Genomic DNA, 20,202 nt, shown 5'->3' on the forward strand with positions numbered 1-20,202 from the left:
TGAAAATTAGCTGTTAATGGCAGAGAGGTTTGGAAACCGCTTTTTCTTATTGATCTATTAACTAATTTACCGCCTGGTTATGTCGCCATGGAAGGCCAAAACTCCCTCCCACCAAAACAGGCAGAAATGTCAAGCGGCCTTTTCAAACAGCTCTTACACTAAACGGGGCATTATCATCATTTTCGTAATTTCACAGTATTATTCCAACCTCGTATTGTGGAAATATCAAATACAGGAAAATAACGTTTTTGACTGCACTGGCCTTAAATACATTTTGTGATTAAATGTCATCACATTTGTTACAAGTTGGTGCAGGTATGTGTGTGCGTGTGTAACCATAGAAATATTATTGAGTGTAACCGTGATATGTGTTCTTCTCTCTCTCACAGGACTTTGACCTATGCATCAACTGCTACGCTGCCAAGGGCCACGAGCACAAGATGGTTAAGTGGGGCCTCGGGCTGGACGACGACAGCAACGGAGCGGGTGGCGCCGGGGCTGAGGCCTCCCAGAGCCCCCAAGAATCCCGTCGCCTCTCCATCCAGCGCTGCATCCAGTCCCTGGTCCACGCCTGTCAGTGCCGCAACGCCAACTGCTCGCTGCCCTCGTGCCAGAAGATGAAGCGCGTGGTGCAGCACACCAAAGGATGCAAGCGCAAGACCAACGGCGGCTGCCCCGTGTGCAAGCAGCTCATCGCCCTTTGCTGCTACCATGCCAAGCACTGCCAGGAGAACAAGTGTCCTGTGCCCTTCTGTCTGAACATCAAGCACAAGCTGAGGCAGCAGCAGCTCCAGCACCGCTTACAACAGGCTCAGATGATGAGGAGAAGAATGGCCACCATGGCCGGGCGGGGCATGGCGCCCCAGAGCCTTCCGTCGCCACCAACCTCTTCCACCCCCGGCACCCCAACCTCGGGCGGGCAGACCCCCAACACGCCCACCCACACTCCCCAGCCCTCCTTACCCAACAACCTGCCCCAGCAGCAGCCGCCCCCCAACGTGACAGCTGGCATGGCCCAACAACAACCCGGCTTCCCCAACAATGGGCGCACCAGCCAGCCGCCAACGCCGGTTCCACAAGGGGGCAAGCCGGGACCCCAGTCTTCCCCCCTACATCAGGTGCAGTCACCCCTGCCCAACATACCCAACATGCCCCCCCAACAACAACAACAACATCTGATGCCCCAACAACAACAACAACAACAACAACAACAGCCCCCGCTGGCCGCTCTGAAGATGGCCCGGCACATAGAAATGGTGGCCAAGGCCAAGCAGCAGCAGCAGCAACAACAACAACAACAACAACAGAACTACAACATGAACATGCCCAACGGTGTGCCCATGAACCACCCCCGCATGGTGGGGCCTATGCAGGGCCAGATGGGGCCAGGGCAGATGATGGGGCCCAGGGGCCCCCAGGTGATGCAGGCCATGCAGCAGCAGGGACAGTGGGGCCCCCAGGGGGGGATGCAGCAGAACCCCCTCCAGAACCCCCAGGCGGTCCAACAACAGCAGCAAGGCATCCCCCAGCAAGGTGGCCCAATGGCCCCCCAACAGGCTCAGGGAAACCCCACACAATTGATGCAGCAGCGGCCCATGATGCAGCAGCAGCCCGGCCTTCAGATGCCCGGTGGGGTCCAGATGCCCCCCCAGGCTCTCTCTCAGCAGCAGGGCATGACGCCCCAGCAACAGGGGGGCATGCCCCGGGGCATCCCAGGAAACATCGCCCCCAACGCCCTCCAGGACCTCCTGAGGACCCTCAAGTCGCCCAGCTCACCCCAGCAGCAGCAGCAGGTGCTCAACATCCTCAAGTCCAACCCCCACCTCATGGCCGCCTTCATCAAGCAGCGCACGGCCAAGTACCAGGCCAGCCAACTACCGGGCCAGCAGCAGCAGAACCCCCAACAACAACCGCAGAACCCCCAGGCGATGCTCGGAGGCCATGCTGGGATGCAGGCCATGGCTGCTGCCATGCAGGCTGGGGCGGTGCAGCAGAGGCCGGGGTTGGGCATGCCTCCCCAGCAGCAGCAGCCTGGCCCTCAGCAGGTTGGTGGCCCCCAGGGCATGGCCGCCATGGGCCCCCAGGGACAACAGCTGATGAACGCCGCCGCACACAACGGCAACCCCCAGCTCTACCGCAGGCAGCTGCTCCGGATGCAACAGATGCAACAACAACAACAACAACAGCAGCAGCAGCAACAACAACAACAACAACAGCAAGGAGCCATGCCCCAGGGCCTTCCAGGGCAGTTCACCCAGCAGCAGGGAGGGGCAGCCAGCTACTCCCAGCTCCGCATGCAGCAGCAGATGGCCATGCAGCTCCCCCCCATGGCCCAGATGGGGCAGCCCGGCATGGACGGGCCCCAGGCCCAGAACCTCCTCCAGCAGAGGATGCTCCAGCAGCAACAGCAGATGCTGAAGCAGCAGATGGGTTCTTCAGCCCAGGCCAACTCCATGAGCCCCCAGCCCCACATGCTCCAAGGACAGCCCCAGGGAGGAGCTCACCTGCCTGGCCAGGCCATGGGCAACACCCTGGGCAACCAGGTGAGGTCTCCAGCCCCGGTGCAGTCGCCCCACCCTCCCTCACAGCAGCCCCCACATTCCAGCCCCTCCCCCCGGATACAGCCCCATCCCTCGCCCCAGCACGCCAACCTCCACTCCGGCTCACCCCACCCCAGTCTGGGCGGCCCCATGCCAGGCTCCATGGACCAGGGACACATGGGCACGCCCGAGCAGAGCGCCATGCTCCCGCAGCTTAACACACCCAACCGTGGCGGGCTGAGCAATGACTTGAATATGGTGGGTGGCACCACAGGAGACTCACTCGAGAAGTTTGTTGAAGGATTGTAGCATTTTGTGACGAGAGACTCAAAAGGCCTTGTTTTGTTTTCTGTGTTTTCCACAAATAAGTTTTTGTACTGACTGCTATGTAAAGAGATGAGTCAGATGAGGCCTAAGGACTGTGAACCTTTCCTTAAACCAAGGGACTGCTATTTCTTCCAACAAAACGGAGGGATTTGAATAATTATTGCTGTTTAAAGTGGAGAATGGGGGAAAAAAACACATATATTTTTGGGTTCAGACCAGCCATGAAAATAATTTTGTTCTGGGCTTTCTGTTTGTTTTAATTGTTTATTTTATTTTGTTATGTCTCTGGACTTTTTTAAAGAAACCTTCAAAACAAAAAGTATTTCATTTTATTATTCAATGTTTTTATTTCGTACCTTTGCAAAAAAAAAAAAAAACATAGCGTTTTTGTGTTGAAGATTGTAAAATAATTTTGTCTGGGAACTTTTTGTGCCAGGTTTTGCCTCTTCGCTCCCTCTTCATTCCTGGCTAATTTATTATTCTTATGTACAATTTTTCAAAAAGGACACATGCCTTTGGGTGAGACTTATTTTCTTTCCGTACTGCAGAAGAGTCCTTGGGATATTAACGTATTTGTATAGAGCTAGGAACTATCGCACACCCAAACGCCACATTCAAGGTGTGCAAAACTGAGACTCGCACAAATGCTCGTTCGTCCACAGGTGCCGGAATGTTAATTTTCTACTGGCTTGGAACCAGTATTTCTGTCTTTCAGATGTTGGACATCTTTGTTGCTTTGTTTCTCCTTCGATCTAAAGAATCTAAAGTCTTGATCCCCCTGAGCTTAACTGTGGTGGGGGGTGTACCTTTTTGACTGCTTGCTGATTTGTGATTGGAGAGCGTTCTGTGCATTAAACTTGAATTGAGGTGGAAGTGTTCACAATTGTAAATCATGCAGGTTGACAATGTAAATATGCAGAAAAATAAGAATGAATCACTGTACAAACTGGTTAAAAATGACTCATTTCGTACTTATATACCATATTGTTAAATAAACTGTGTGCAAACAGACAACAATGGAGTTTGTGTATATTTTACATTTATTGTGTGCATGGCGCTGGTGCAACTTTCTATATTTCAGCATCATGTAATGGTTTACCAAAAGGTGACTTGATTACATACAGCAAAACGTGCCATATAGGTGGTTGCAAACAGATGGTAAAATATTAGATTGCTGCACAGTGCACACCTATCTTAATCAGTCTACACAACAATGACATTCAATTAAAGGTAACTATTGGGACCTTTGGAACTGGCAACTTTAAACATGTAGATCTTTTTGTGTCTTAAATTGTAGATTTGTCTTAATGCAAATGTACTCTTATGCCGGGAATGGGGTTTTTCCATTTGCACCCAAATTCTCTAATGCCCTTATTTTCATCATATTTATTTCTCATCTCTACACAGGCAATACGTTAGTAGCTTTGATTACGTCATTTTCGTGCGACCGAAAGAGGTCCTACTTGTGCTGTCGCACTTCTGTTCAGCGTGTGTTGAATAGGTCAAACGACCTCTCGCTCTGTCAAAGATGTCTCGGTGCCTGAAATTGTTCAAATTCGCTGTGGGTTCATCTCAAAGGGCCAACTCCAGACTCCTGTGTTCTGGACGAGGATTGGGTAGTAGGACTGTCACGAGCACATTCAGTGAAGGTAAGCCGCTAGCCGGCTAGCTAACGGTAGCGAGCTAGCTCATATAACTGCAGTGCATTAGCTAGCCTAACGTTACAGTACACAAGATCACTCACTGTCATTATGCAACATGAACGTGTCGACGACTGGAATGCGGTGTTTATTGACTAATGTATCTAGCTAGCCATCCAACTATTTTTGTTTGAGCTAGCTAGCTGCTTTTGATATTTGGCATCTGGTGAATGAATGACATATGTGACAGAACCATTGCATATAAATATGGGGATAGTTGCCTGCCGGCCCTTAGCATGTACCGCAGCACAGACGACCAGTATCTTTACCAAGGAAATATCCTTGGCCTAACCTACAACTCTATTGTAAGCATTCATCCATGTTGCATCAGATAAATCCAAGGCAAGGACGTTCTAGAAAAACTAACCATGACCACTGACACTCACTCAATGCATTTGAAAATTCAATATGATTATTGCATGACCTCACACCCCGCCTTCTATCTCCTCCTCTCCTGTCAACAGATGCTCATGTCAGGCAACAGCAGAAACAATGGTCCAGAACCGGCATGTGGAACCCCAGCCATCCAGGCCTTGGTCTGACCCAGTACTCCTACTACAGCACCAAGGAAGCTGAGAAAGTCAGTCTGGAGGCAGACAAGGTTCTAGAAGCCGAGAAAGCTCCAGCAACAGAGAAGGTTCCAGAAGTACAGAATATTCTAGAGGCAGAGGAGAAAGCTCCCGAGGAAGAACCCCTGCACACAATCATCCAAGACACAGAGAATGTCCAAGGTGATGTTATGTTTTCTGACCTCAGACCTGTTGTTAGCTAACATTCTCAGTTTTGGGCTATAACAATTGAAACTTCAACCTCACTAGCCATTGATTGTCATAGTATTATGCTTTGGTAACATTAATGGACACTGGATATTTTGATGTGTAGCCTATGATATACTGTAGTCCACATCCAGTGTCCTTAACTTCCTTAGCTTAGCTTTGTATGTTAACAGTTTTCAATCTGATTTGTCCAGGCACCTTTTCCAAGCATGAGTTCCAGGCTGAGACCAAGAAACTCTTGGACATTGTGGCTAGATCTCTGTACTCAGAGAAGGAGGTGGGTGATGGTCTGACCCGTCACAGCAACTTGAGAACTCATTGAATGTATATAAATTACTAACTGATGGACCAGTGATAATATGCCTGCCGTATATAGCTATGTGTTTTAGGAACATTTGGCGAAGATATTCTGTGTTTATAACCTTTTCCCTCTTGGCCCATTGCTCAGGTGTTCATCCGTGAGCTGATCTCCAACGGCAGCGATGCCCTGGAGAAGCTGCGCCACAAGCTGATAACGGGAGGGGGCGACACGGCCCCCATGGAGATCCACCTACAGACGGACCAGGCCAAGGGCACCTTCACCATCCAGGTACGCCCAAACCAGGACGAGGGATTAGGGTGGCTATGGTGACTGGTAACATGGGGTCTTTTGAAATGCTTTTAAGAGTTTCTTTTAATTTTTTTATCCTGTCTTTCTTAGAAATGTTTTAGTCATGAATCAACTTCAAATTCGAATTTGATCGACTTAAAATGCACATAATCACTGTTAGATCTTTCTATTCATCATTTCAAAGTTCTGTATAGCACTGAATCAGTCTGCCACCTGGTGGATGAATAGGAACTGCACAGTTATAAAACTTGCTGGCTGTAGTTCTGACAGCTGGCTGTAGTTCCGAAGATAGGGAGGAATGTACTACCAAACGGTCCTTTTCTCTTGGTGATGCTTAACAGCAGAGTATTTCTATGCCATTATCTTCCTCTTTTAGGACACCGGAGTTGGGATGAACCAAGAGGAGCTGGTGGCCAACCTGGGGACTATCGCTCGCTCTGGATCCAAGGTAAAAACCTAGCTCCCTTATCTTTGTTACAATTCTTACATTTCCCCATTATCTGCATTCCCATTTTTTTATGATTTAATTCCAATGACTTGAGAAAAATTCTAAAAAATGTATAGGGCTGTGACAATACCAGTATCGCAAAATAAATTCCATGACAAAAATGAAAACTCTTTGGTCCTTTGAAAAACCTGCTGTATGTAAAATATTTAGTGCTATAGCTTGGAAAATAATTACATGTGACTCTGGATGACATCATAATGATGTTTGATTCCAACATTAGGGCTGTTTTCCTAAAGAAGTTAAATCAGCTTTGTGTATTGTTTCTTTACCACGCTACTAACGAGTATCGCGATACTGGTATCGTCCCGGCCCAATTTGTTTTTCATTATCAACAATCGCTCATTCAATTACAATTTCAGGGCCTCAGCTTTCCCATTTAATCAATTTGCTCACTTTTGTTGGTGTCTCTTTTCCATTAATTCACATATTTTAGCCCTGTTTCCTCTCTCTTTCTCTCCTCCATCCCTCCTTCCTAGGCATTCCTGGATTCCCTGCAGAGCCAGGTGGAGGCCAGCAGCTCCATCATTGGTCAGTTTGGCGTGGGCTTCTACTCTGCCTTCATGGTGGCTGACCGCGTGGACGTCTACTCCCAGTCAGCCGAGCCCGGCAGCCCCGGATACAAGTGGTCCTCTGATGGGTAAGAGCAGAGGGAGGGATGGGGAGGGGAGGAGAGGAATTGATTAGAGCGAGAGAAGAGGAAGGGATGGTGAGAAAGAGGGGGATGGAGAGAGAGAGAGAGAGAGAGAGAGAAGAGAAGGAGCAGGGAGGAGAGGAGGAGAGAGAGGTGGGTTGATGGATTGGGTGAGAAAAGGGAGTGATAGTGAGGTACGTCTTAGTAACACATTTGAATATGTTTGATGTAAAAGACTCGGACCACAGTGTGTAATCTCTGTGCTCCACAGGTCTGGAGTGTTTGAGATAGCTGAGGCCAGTGGGGTCAGAACAGGCACTAAGATAGTGCTGCACCTCAAGGATGACTGCAAGGATTTCTCTGCTGAGGACAGAGTCAAAGGTATGGACCATATAAGACCCCTTTGATGACTGTACTATCTTTTATAGACATTCCACATACATAGTAGACATTCAACATGCATAATATTTTGTGCAAGATTAATGTCAGAGTAAGTGTAAGCGTTGGAGGCTTGCTCGTTGCCCAGTCAGGACTAACGGATGTCATATGTTGTTGCAGAGGTGGTGACCAAATACAGCAACTTTGTCAGCTTCCCCATCTTCCTTAATGGGCGACTAATCAACACTCTTCAGGTGAGCACCTGGCCCACTCTTCTGGTTCTATCAACTTCATACAGGGCTGAGATGGATCACAGCGATTATTTTTCATTGGACCGCTCTGATTGTGATGGCTTATTATGTCCTTCATGGAGCTGTTAGTATGGATGAGTTAAATTACTGGGTTTATCAAGTAGTCAATTGAGGGCGTCCGCATCGATTCTAATAGAGGGAATCAACTTATCAGGGGGGGAACAAATTCAAGTGACACAAACTGATTGATACATTAATTGGCAGCTAATTTGTTCTGAAAAACTTGTTGGGCTGATCCTCAGTTATTAGTCCTATTTTATAGTGGAGTGTGTGTGCCTGCCTGCCTGCCTGCGTGTGCAGTGAGTGTGTGTGTATCTACCTACCTGCATGCTCTGTGTAACAGTGTATCATATGGTATATTAACCTCCCTCTCCCCAGGCCCTGTGGATGATGGAGCCTAAGTCGATCAGTGAGTGGCAGCATGAGGAGTTCTACCGCTACGTGGCTCAGTCGTACGACAAGCCCCGCTACACACTGCACTACCGCGCTGATGCCCCCGTCAACATCCGCTCCATCTTCTACGTCCCAGACGTGGTGAGGAAAGGGAGTAGGGTCAGGGTGGATCTTGGGGGTGAGGAGATGGGAGTTTGGGAGAGGGGTAAGATGTACTAAGGGTGTGACTGGGGGCTGGAAGGTTGGGACTTGAGGGTTGTGAGCAGAGAATAGAGGGGTAGGGGGCACTGTGGGGTAGGGGGGAATAGAGGGGTAGGGGGCACTGTGGGGGGGATAGAGGGGTAGGTGGCACTGGGGTGGGGGAATAGAGGGGTAGGTGGCACTGTGGGGTAGGGGGGAATAGAGGGGTAGGTGGCACTGTGGGGTCGGGGGGAATAGAGGGGTGGGGGGTAGAGGGGTAGGTGGCTCTGTGGGGTAGGGGGGGTAATAGAGGGGTAGGTGGCACTGTGGGGTGGGGGGGATGGAGGGGTAGGTGGCACTGTGGGGTAGGGGGAATAGAGGGGTAGGTGGCACTGTGGGGTAGGGGGGGGGAATAGAGGGGTAGGTGGCACTGTGGGGTGGGGGGGGGGGAATAGAGGGGTAGGGGTGTGACTGGGGAGTGGAAGGGCTGGGGAGAGGGGAAAGGAGCAAATATACTTGTTGAGGAACAGAGAGAAACTAATGTGATGTTAAAGTAGATCTTTCTGAGGTCAAGGCTCTGTGACATAATAACACCACAGTTGTTAATGTTGGATGTACCGGTATGTTCATGACTGTCTCTAATATTACTGTGTGTGAGCAGAAGCCGTCCATGTTTGACGTGAGCAGAGAGATGGGCTCCAGCGTGGCTCTGTACAGCAGGAAGGTTCTCATCCAGACCAAGGCCACTGAAATCCTACCCAAGTGGCTACGCTTCCTTAGAGGTCAGTCTTTATTCAGTACCTCCTCAGCTGTGCCCATCTTAATCTGTCTCCCTTCATCTTTCCCCCCTCATCTGCCCTCTGGTGTGTGTTTCCTTGTCTGACTTCACTTTGTCGGTCTCTTTCCGGATCCTTTGTTGATTGTAAATGCTAGTGTTACAGTATAACAGTGTGTTTATGTATTTGTGTATACAGGTGTGGTGGACAGTGAGGATATCCCATTGAACCTGAGCAGAGAGCTGCTGCAGGAGAGCACCCTCATCAGGTGAGACTGGAGCCCTACAACACATCAGCTCTTTCCAGACGATGACACTCCAATTAGCTATTGCTAGTCTGTAGCACACATCACCCCTCTGTTCCATACAGCATCTTTCTACTCCTACTCCCTTACATCCATGGCTCTCTCACTCCCTTCGTTTTATTCTCTCTCATGCTCTCCGCCTCTTTCATGATTTCCATCCCTCCCTCTCACTCTCTCTACAGGAAGCTGAGGGATGTGCTACAGCAGCGTATCATCAAGTTCCTGATGGACCAGAGTAAGAAGGAACCTGAGAAGTACGCCAAGTTCTTTGAGGACTACGGCCTGTTCATCAGGGAGGGTATCGTCACCACACAGGAGCAGGACGTCAGGGTGAGACTGGGGGGCTGGGATAGGGGAGAGCTGGGGTGGAGGAATGGAGGCGTAAAGTAGAAAAACATATTGGTATGGATGTAGGTTGTTTTTGGTATTATCGGGTTTTTTGTGGAAGGGAGCAAGAGGGTTATGTCCTAAGAATCAGAAATGTGACTTATATCAGTCATATCCCACACTCATTATCACTCTGTTTTTGGTCTTCTCTTATCTTCTCCTTTCTGTCTCTGTCTTTCTCTCTCTGTGTACAGGAGGACATCGGCAAGCTGTTGAGATTTGAGTCTTCGGTGCTACCCGCGGGCCAGCAGACCAACCTGATGGAGTACGGTTCCCGTATGAAGGCCGGGACACGTAACATCTACTACCTGTGTGCCCCAAACCGACACCTGGCTGAACACTCCCCCTACTTTGAGGCCATGAAGCAGAAAGACATGGAGGTGAGTTGTTTTCAGATAGCCTGCTACTGGGATCTGTTGGCTGTCTTGCTAACTCCTATGAGCATTGTCATGTCAAACAACGACCATACATCTGGGGCCAGGCTACTTTTCAGATGGGAATTTAAGACAGAAGTGCGGGGCAAGTTGTTTCATCATTACTCCCTCTAGTTGTTTCACCATTACTCCTTCTAGTTGTTTCATCATTACTCCCTCGAGTTGTTTCACCATTACTCCCTCTAGTTGTTTCACCATTACTCCCTCGAGTTGTTTCATCATTACTCCCTCGAGTTGTTTCACCATTACTCCTTCTAGTTGTTTCACCATTACTCCTTCTAGTTGTTTCATCATTACTCCCTCGAGTTGTTTCACCATTACTCCCTCGAGTTGTTTCACCATTACTCCCTCGAGTTGTTTCACCATTACTCCCTCGAGTTGTTTCACCATTACTCCCTCGAGTTGTTTCACCATTACTCCCTCGAGTTGTTTCACCATTACTCCCTCGAGTTGTTGTCAGTGTCTAACTTTTTCTTTGTCACTCCAGGTGCTGTTCTGCTATGAACAGTTTGACGAGCTCACCCTCCTGCACCTCAGAGAGTTTGACAAGAAGAAGCTGATCTCTGTGGAAACAGACATTGTGGTGGACCACTACAAGGAGGAGAAGTACCAGGACAGCAAGCCAGGTAAGACCTCTCTCTCTCTCAGACCAGGTCACTGAATGCTTTGTGAAGTTAGATTCATTTGAGGGGTAATCCTTAGTTTCACTAAAGTCGCATTTTCACTTAATCGTGCATTGATGTCAATAACCAAGTTTCCATCCAACCTTTTGATGCCAGTAATGTACTTGTGGGATAAAAAATGTCACGACAGGCCTGATGGAAACAGCTAATTTGTCGGTTACCTTTCCAAATGTCGACAAAACGAAACACAATAGACAAGGTGGGATATTTTTGGGTCTGTACAATTAATGATGCGAGAAATTGTGGTGGAAATGCTTTTATGCGCAAATATTGTGTGGTCCTTCCACTACGACTCGGGAAAGCATGCAGTTTATTAGGCTACAGATTAAATAAATGATGATGAACTTCACAGGGTGGTGAAAGTGTAAGGTGATGAGCTTTCCAATAAATATTGAGGGTCTTATTCTGGTGACATGATGATCGATGCTTGGCTGCCGTTTGACAAATAAAAAGAATCTCGCACTTTTGTCCATAATAATGTCATCATGTTGTAGGCTATACCTGCACTGTATCTGCAAGCTGTTGGTTAGAGCACACGTGCCAATACCAGAGTGGGCACACTCGCTATATAACAACATTTTTGAAAATGCGATGGAAACCCATTTAACTTGCATTTTTTTATTCCGTACATGGGAATTTAATAGCAAATAGTATTTTTATGTGCACTATGTAATCACGCACAGCCCTTTATCCTCAAGTCAATTTGATGGAAACACATCACTGGTGGGAAATGCACATATTGTTTTTATGCAGATTTTAGAATATTCGCATGAAAATCTGTCGCTAATTGGATGGAAAACTAGCTAATGGGAGAATAAGTTAAATTTGCCCATTAGCCTCCAACCACAGCCCCAGAGCTAATCTAGGAGTTAACCTAGCTTCTGACAGTAATATGAAGTACTCTAATACTGACTCCATGTTCTCTCCTGTGTCTATAGCCTCTGAGCGTCTGACAGAGGAGCAGGCAGAGGATCTGATCTCCTGGATGAGGAACAATCTGGGAAACAGAGTCACCAACATCAAGGTACAGTTACTCTACCATTACTATCTACACTAGTCACCATGATCACTATAACCCACTAACCCAATAGGGAACGGCCCAACACTATAATACAGGGTTTCCCAAACTTGGTCCTGGGGCCCCCCTGGGTGCATGTTTTGGTTTTTGCCCTAGCACTACACAGCTGATTCAAATACCAAAACGTGTACCCAGGGGGTAGCCTCAGGACCGAGTTTGGGAAACCCTGCTATAACACACCAACCCAGTAGTTAACGACCCAGGGTCTCTTCACTATAACACACCAACCCAGTAGTTAACTGTCCAGGTTCTCTTCACTATAACACACCAACCCAGTAGTTAACGACCCAGGGTCTCTTCACTATAACACACCAACCCAGTAGTTAACGGTCCAGGGTCTCTATCACTATAACACACCAACCCAGTAGTTAACGGTCCAGGGTCTCTTCACTATAACACACCAACCCAGTAGTTAACGACCCAGGGTCTCTTCACTATAACACACCAACCCAGTAGTTAACGGTCCAGGGTCTCTATCACTATAACACACCAACCCAGTAGTTAACGGTCCAGGTTCTCTATCACTATAACACACCAACCCAGTAGTTAACGGTCCAGGGTCTCTTCACTATAACACACCAACCCAGTAGTTAACGGTCCAGGTTCTCTTCACTATAACACACCAACCCAGTAGTTAACTGTCCAGGTTCTCTATCACTATAACACACCAACCCAGTAGTTAACGGTCCAGGTTCTCTATCACTATAACACACCAACCCAGTAGTTAACGGTCCAGGGTCTCTTCACTATAACACACCAACCCAGTAGTTAACGGTCCAGGTTCTCTTCACTATAACACACCAACCCAGTAGTTAACTGTCCAGGTTCTCTATCACTATAACACACCAACCCAGTAGTTAACGGTCCAGGTTCTCTTCACTATAACACACCAACCCAGTAGTTAACTGTCCAGGTTCTCTATCACTATAACACACCAACCCAGTAGTTAACGGTCCAGGTTCTCTATCACTATAACACACCAACCCAGTAGTTAACTGTCCAGGTTCTCTATCACTATAACACACCAACCCAGTAGTTAACGGTCCAGGGTCTCTATCACTATAACACACCAACCCAGTAGTTAACGGTCCAGGTTCTCTATCACTATAACACACCAACCCAGTAGTTAATGGTCCAGGTTCTCTATCACTATAACACACCAACCCAGTAGTTAACGACCCAGGTTCTCTTCACTATAACACACCAACCCAGTAGTTAATGGTCCAGGGTCTCTTCACTATAACACACCAACCCAGTAGTTAACTGTCCAGGTTCTCTTCACTATAACACACCAACCCAGTATTAACGGCCCAGGGTATCTTCATAGCCTCTTCAGAAGTCTTGTGTGACTGATTTTATCCAGTCTAATATATATATATATATATATATACACACTGCTCAAAAAAATAAAGGGAACACTAAAATAACACATCCTAGATCTGAATGAATGAAATAATCTTATTAAATACTTTTTTTCTTTACATAGTTGAATGTGCTGACAACAAAATCACACAAAAATTATTAATGGAAATCAAATTTATCAACCCATGGAGGTCTGGATTTGGAGTCACCCTCACAATTAAAGTGGAAAACCACACTACAGGCTGATCCAACTTTGATGCAATGTCCTTAAAACAAGTCAAAATGAGGCTCAGTAGTGTGTGTGGCCTCCACGTGCCTGAATGACCTCCCTACAACACCTGGGCATGCTCCTGATGAGGTGGCGGATGGTCTCCTGAGGGATCTCCTCCCAGACCTGGACTAAAGCATCCACCAACTCCTGGACAGTCTGTGGTGCAACGTGGCGTTGGTGGATGGAGCGAGACATGATGTCCCAGATGTGCTCAATTGGATTCAGGTCTGGGGAACGGGCGGGCCAGTCCATAGCATCAATGCCTTCCTCTTGCAGGAACTGCTGACACACTCCAGTCACATGAGGTCTAGCATTGTCTTGCATTAGGAGGAACCCAGGGCCAACCGCACCAGCATATGGTCTCACAAGGGGGTCTGAGGATCTCATCTCGGTACCTAATGGCAGTCAGGCTACCTCTGGCGAGCACATGGAGGGCTGTGCGGTCCCCCAAAGAAATGCCACCCCACACCATGACTGACCCACCGCCAAACCGGTCATGCTGGAGGATGTTGCAGGCAGCAGAACGTTCTCCACGGCGTCTCCAGACTCTGTCACGTCTGTCACGTGCTCAGTGTGAACCTGCTTTCATCTGTGAAGAGCACAGGGTGCCAGTGGCGAATTTGCCAATCTTGGTGTTCTCTGGCAAATGCCAAACGTCCTGCACGGTGTTGGGCTGTAAGCACAACCCCCCACCTGTGGACGTCGGGCCCTCATACCACCCTCATGGAGTCTGTTTCTGACCGTTTGAGCAGACACATGCACATTTGTGGCCTGCTGGAGGTCATTTTGCAGGGCTCTGGCAGTGCTCCTCCTGCTCAAAGGCGGAGGTAGCAGTCCTGCTGCTGGGTTGTTGCCCTCCTACGGCCTCCTCCACGTCTCCTGATGTACTGGCCTGTCTCCTGGTAGCGCCTCCATGCTCTGGACACTACACTGACAGACACAGCAAACCTTCTTGCCACAGCTCGCATTGATGTGCCATCCTGGATGTGCTGCACTACCTGAGCCACTTGTGTGGGTTGTAGACTCTGTCTAATGCTACCACTAGAGTGAAAGCACCGCCAGCATTCAAAAGTGACCAAAACATCAGCCAGGAAGCATAGGAACTGAGAAGTGTTCTGTGGTCACCAGCTGCAAAACCAGTCCTTTATTGGGGGTGTCTTGCTAATTGCCTATAATTTCCACCTGTTGTCTATTCCATTTGCACAACAGCATGTGAAATTTATTGTAAATCAGTGTTGCTTCCTAAGTGGACAGTTTGATTTCACAGAAGTGTGATTGACTTGGAGTTACATTGTGTTGTTTAAGTGTTCCCTTTATTTTTTTGAGCAGTGTATATATATATATATATATATACACACACACACACACACAGTGGGGAGAACAAGTATTTGATACACTGCCGATTTTGCAGGTTTCCCTACTTACAAAGCATTTAGAGTTCTGTAATTTTTATCATAGGTACATTTCAACTGTAAGAGACGGAATCTAAAACAAAAATCCAGAAAATCACATTGTATGATTTTTAAGTAATTAATTTGCATTTTATTGCATGACATAAGTATTTGATACATCAGAAAAGCAGAACTTAATATTAACCTTTGTTTGCAATTACAGAGATCATACGTTTCCTGTAGGTCTTGACCAGGTTTGCACACACTGCAGCAGGGATTTTGTCCCACTCCTCCATACAGACCTTCTCCAGATCCTTCAGGTTTCGGGGCTGTCGCTGGGGACGGACTTTCAGCTCCCTCCAAAGATTTTCTATTGGGTTCAGGTCTGGAGACTGGCTAGGCCACTCCAGGACCTTGAGATGCTTCTTACGGAGCCACTCCTTAGTTGCCCTGGCTGTGTGTTTCGGGTCGTTGTCATGCTGGAAGACCCAGCCACGACCCATCTTCAATGCTCTTACTGGACATGCACTGGCTTGAGCAGGGGGACCTTGCGTGCACTGCAGGATTTTAATCCATGACGGCGTAGTGTGTTACTAATGGTTTTCTTTGAGACTGTGGTCCCAGCTCTCTTCAGGTCATTGACCAGGTCCTGCCGTGTAGTTCTGGGCTGATCCCTCACCTTCCTCATGATCATTGATGCCCCACGAGGTGAGATCTTGCATGGAGCCCCAGACCGAGGGTGATTGACCGTCATCTTGAACTTCTTCCATTTTCTAATAATTGCGCCAACAATTGTTGCCTTCTCACCAAGCTGCTTGCCTATTGTCCTGTAGCCCATCCCAGCCTTGTGCAGGTCTACAATTTTATCCCTGATGTCCTTACACAGCTCTCTGGTCTTGGCCATTGTGGAGAGGTTGGAGTCTGTTTGATTGAGTGTGTGGACAGGTGTCTTTTATACAGGTAACAAGTTCAAACAAGTGCAGTTAATACAGGTAATGAGTGGAGAACAGGAGGGCTTCTTAAAGAAAAACTAACAGGTCTGTGAGAGCTGGAATTCTTACTGGTTGGTAGGTGATCAAATACTTATGTCATGCAATAAAATGCAAATTAATTACTTAAAAATCATACAATGTGATTTTCTGGATTTTTGTTTTACATTCCGTCTCTCACAGTTGAAATGTACCTATGATACAAATTACAGACCTCTACGTGCTTTGTAAGTAGGAAAACTTGCAAAATCGGCAGTGTATCAAATACTTGTTCTCCCCACTGTGTATGTGTGTGTATATATATATATATATATATATATATATATATATATATATATATATATATACATACATACATACATACATACATACATACATACATACATACATACATACATACATACATAGATACATACATAGATACATACATACATACATACATACATACATACATACATATTTGATCCCCTGCTGATTTTGTACATTTGCCCACTGACAAAGAAATGATCAGTCTATATAATTTTAATGGTAGGTTTGAACAGTGTGATACAGAACAACAACAAAAAAATCCAGAAAAACGTATGTCAAAAATGTTATAAATTGATTTGCATTTTAATGAGGGAAATACGTATTTGACCCCCTCTCAATCAGAAAGATTTCTGGCTCCCAGGTGTCTTTTATACAGGTAACGAGCTGAGATTAGGAGCACACTCTTAAAGGGAGTGCTCCTAATCTCAGTTTGTTACCTGTATAAAAGACACCTGTCCACAGAAGCAATCAATCAATCAGATTCCAAACTCTCCACTATGGCCAAGACCAAAGAGCTCTCCAAGGATGTCAGGGACAAGATTGTAGACCTAAAGAAGGCTGGAATGAGCTACAAGACCATCGCCAAGCAGCTTGGTGAGAAGGTGACAACAGTTGGTGCGATTATTCGCAAATGGAAGAAACTCAAAAGAACTGTCAATCTCCCTCGGCCTGGGGCTCCATGCAAGATCTCACCTCGTGGAGTTGCAATGATCATGAGAATGGTGAGGAATCAGCCCAGAACTACACGGGAGGATCTTGTCAATGATCTCAAGGCAGCTGGGACCATAGTCACCAAGAAAACAATTGGTAACACACTACGTCGTGAAGGACTGAAATCCTGCAGCGCCCGCAAGGTCCCCCTGCTCAAGAAAGCACATATACAGGCCCGTCTGAAGTTTGCCAATGAACATCTGAATGATTCAGAGGAGAACTGGGTGATCAGTGTTGTGGTCAAATGAGACCAAAATCGAGCTCTTTGGCATTAACTCAACTCGCCGTGTTTGGAGAAGGAGGAATGCTGCCTATGACCCCAAGAATACCATCCCCACCGTCAAACATGGAGGTGGAAACATTATGCTTTGGGGTGGTTTTTCTGCTAAGGGGACAGGACAACTTCACCGCATCAAAGGGACGATGGACAGGGCCATGTACCGTCAAATCTTGGGTGAGAACCTCCTTCCCTCAGCCAGGGCATTGAAAATAGGTCGTGGGTGGGTATTCCAGCATGACAATGACCCAAAACACACGGCCAAGGCAACAAAGGAGTGGCTCAAGAAGAAGCACATTAAGGTCCTGGAGTGGCCTAGCCAGTCTCCAGACCTTAATCCCATAGAAAATCTGTGGAGGGAGCTGAAGGTTCGAGTTGCCAAACGTCAGGCTCGAAACCTTAATGACTTGGAGAAGATCTGCAAAGAGGAGTGGGACAAAATTCTTCCTGAGATGTGTGCAAACCTGGTGGCCAACTACAAGAAACGTCTGACCTCTGTGATTGCCAACAAGGGTTTTGCCACCAAGTACTAAGTCATGTTTTGCAGAGGGGTCAAATACTTATTTCCCTCATTAAAATGCAAATCAATTTATAACATTTTTGACATTCTGATCATGTCTTTGTCAGTGGGCAAACGTACAAAATCAGCAGGGGATCAAATACTTTTTTCCCTCACTGTATACAGTAACTACTGGCTAACTGGACTTTGGTACTGTATGTAAGAATCAGTGAATTTGTAAGGTTTCCTTTGTTTGTCTGTGTCCAGTAACTGACGCATCTCAGGTCTACGGAGTAAGTGAATAACTGATTGACTGACTGACCGACGCTCATTCTTCACCTTTGACCCCCTGACCTCCAGGTGACCCCTCGTCTGGACACCCACCCGGCCATGATCACGGTGCTGGAGATGGGCGCCGCACGCCACTTCCTGCGTACTCAGCAGATGGCCCGCAGTACCGAGGAGAGGGCCCAGATGCTGCAGCCTACCCTGGAGATCAACGCTGGGTACGAGAGGGAGAGTGGAGGGATGGAGTGGAGAGGGATCTCTAAATCGAGGCGTTTTATGTCCAAATCCATAATAGTTTCTAGTTTTATTTGTCACATGCAGAAGTACAGTGAAATGCTTAACTTGCAAGCCCTTCCCAACAATGTACTATTCAATATCACAATAGTATTGTGTTGATTTGTGTTTGTCTCCTGCTCTCCCTTTCCTCTATAGTCATGACCTCATCAAGAAGATGCACTCACTGAAGGAGTCCGACTCTGCACTCGCACAACTGCTGCTGGAGCAGGTAGAGTATACTCTCTTTGATCATAACATGGACCTCTGGTCTTATTCCAGTTGTTAGTTTCACTCTTGTTGGTACCAGTTGTCAGTTTCATGCAGGCCTGTCATGCTCCATATCCTCCAGATCTACGACAACGCAATGATCGCAGCGGGCCTCAACGACGACCCCCGACCCATGATCGCCCGCCTCAATGACCTGCTGACCAGAGCGCTGGAGAAACACTGAGACGCAGAGGTATGATGTCACTTCCTGTCATGGCCGTCACCTGTAGGGCCTACAGACACTACAGTCGCTGCCTGGTTTAACTCCCCATCGCCCCAACCAACCGTCCTACTGGTAAGGTCATTGTAGGCCCTACATAGACATGTGACCATGTGATACTGAAGCTACTACCCCCATCAACAACCCACTACTCTGGTGGCCTTTACACATTCAGGCCTGCCCATCTATACCCAGAAAAGTCCCTTCAATACAAACACACTGTCCAAGGAGAGCAGGGAGTCTTTGGCCTGCTCAGAGACAAAATGGAGAAGACGGACACGGCTCAAGCTATGAATTTTTGTTGCGTGGGCTCTCCAGCATTTTCTATGTGTTTGTCCATTTTTATTCATGTTGTGTGTGATGACAGAGATGTGACGGTTTTGACTGAAGATATTTACAAGACTGCCATAAGTAAAGTGGAAACCCCATATCTGAAGAATGGATTAGTGCTTTGTAAAATAAGTCTTATTGACATTGGGACTGGTGTAATAATTGTACATATTTACATGACATGCATACTTCCTAGATGACAGTTCAATACAATTGTTACTGTTGGCCCTCTTTTTCATATTTTAGTTTTTGTCATCTTGATTCGGGTTCCTCATTTTTTTGTATAGTTTTTTTTTTACTTTTTAATTTAAAGTGATATTTTCCTCCAACTATTCCTCAGATATGATGGTTGCAATCACACTACTTGGGCCATAGATTCCTGTCCTTCAGAGAAGAATATTGAAACTGACTAAAGACTCATTTTACGATTTAGATGTGTTGCTGTGAGAAATGTGTACAAGATTGTATATTACCATCTGTATGTGGAATTTGACAAATGTCTTAATTCAGTGCTCAAGTTACCATACAATTATTTTTGTGCCTGTTTACAATGGCTGACATCTAAGAATTAGTGCTTCTAATACCCAGATTGTAAAGTATGTTACTGATATATTATGAATAAAACACATTTACTGAACCCTGTGGATTGGCCTCTAGAGACCTGTTTATACCTGGTTGTAACGTGTGTCCTGTGTCCTGATCTTGTCCACCTCTGGAGGTAGTAGTCAGGGACACATTCTATCTGGATGTCTCATGTAAACATCTGGATTATGCAACCCTTTAAACCCGTGATTCGATTCTTATATTAGATTTTAAAAGGATCATACACTGTTTACCAGGGGGCAGGGCTACCGACGTAAAGGCTACTCCGAAAATGGTGCTGGCTAAGGCTAAAACTGGCGAGTATAGGGATATTGTTATCCACGTCGGCACCAACGACGTTAGGATGAAACGGTCAGAGGTCACCAAGCGCTACATAGATCAGCGTGTAAATTA

The 20,202-nt window shown here is 46.9% G+C and overlaps 2 protein-coding genes across 2 annotated transcripts in view; both read left to right on the plus strand.

Annotated features, from left to right (window-relative positions):
• Positions 1 to 3,878, plus strand: part of LOC121551798 (CREB-binding protein-like) — a 73,962-nt gene extending 70,084 nt beyond the window's left edge. The window contains exon 31 of the mRNA XM_045211160.1: positions 390 to 3,878. Within this exon, the coding sequence (XP_045067095.1) occupies positions 390 to 2,849 (2,460 nt within the window). The 3' untranslated portion in view covers positions 2,850 to 3,878. The remainder of the gene's footprint in view (positions 1 to 389) is intronic.
• Positions 3,879 to 4,321: 443 nt separating this feature from the next.
• On the plus strand, positions 4,322 to 19,850 carry LOC121551260 (heat shock protein 75 kDa, mitochondrial-like). The gene is made up of 18 exons (XM_041863710.2): positions 4,322 to 4,516; positions 5,032 to 5,298; positions 5,538 to 5,620; positions 5,792 to 5,932; positions 6,330 to 6,401; positions 6,938 to 7,098; positions 7,364 to 7,473; positions 7,651 to 7,724; positions 8,160 to 8,315; positions 9,016 to 9,136; positions 9,329 to 9,398; positions 9,617 to 9,764; positions 10,016 to 10,201; positions 10,743 to 10,881; positions 11,877 to 11,962; positions 18,186 to 18,331; positions 18,546 to 18,618; positions 18,739 to 19,850. The coding sequence occupies exons 1-18, from the start codon at positions 4,396 to 4,398 to the stop codon at positions 18,838 to 18,840; spliced, it is 2,256 nt and encodes a 751-aa protein (XP_041719644.2). The 5' UTR covers positions 4,322 to 4,395; the 3' UTR covers positions 18,841 to 19,850.
• The last annotated feature ends 352 nt before the right edge of the window (positions 19,851 to 20,202 follow it).

Source organism: Coregonus clupeaformis, chromosome 35 (assembly GCF_020615455.1).
Source record: "Coregonus clupeaformis isolate EN_2021a chromosome 35, ASM2061545v1, whole genome shotgun sequence".
NCBI classification, from domain to species: domain Eukaryota; kingdom Metazoa; phylum Chordata; class Actinopteri; order Salmoniformes; family Salmonidae; genus Coregonus; species Coregonus clupeaformis.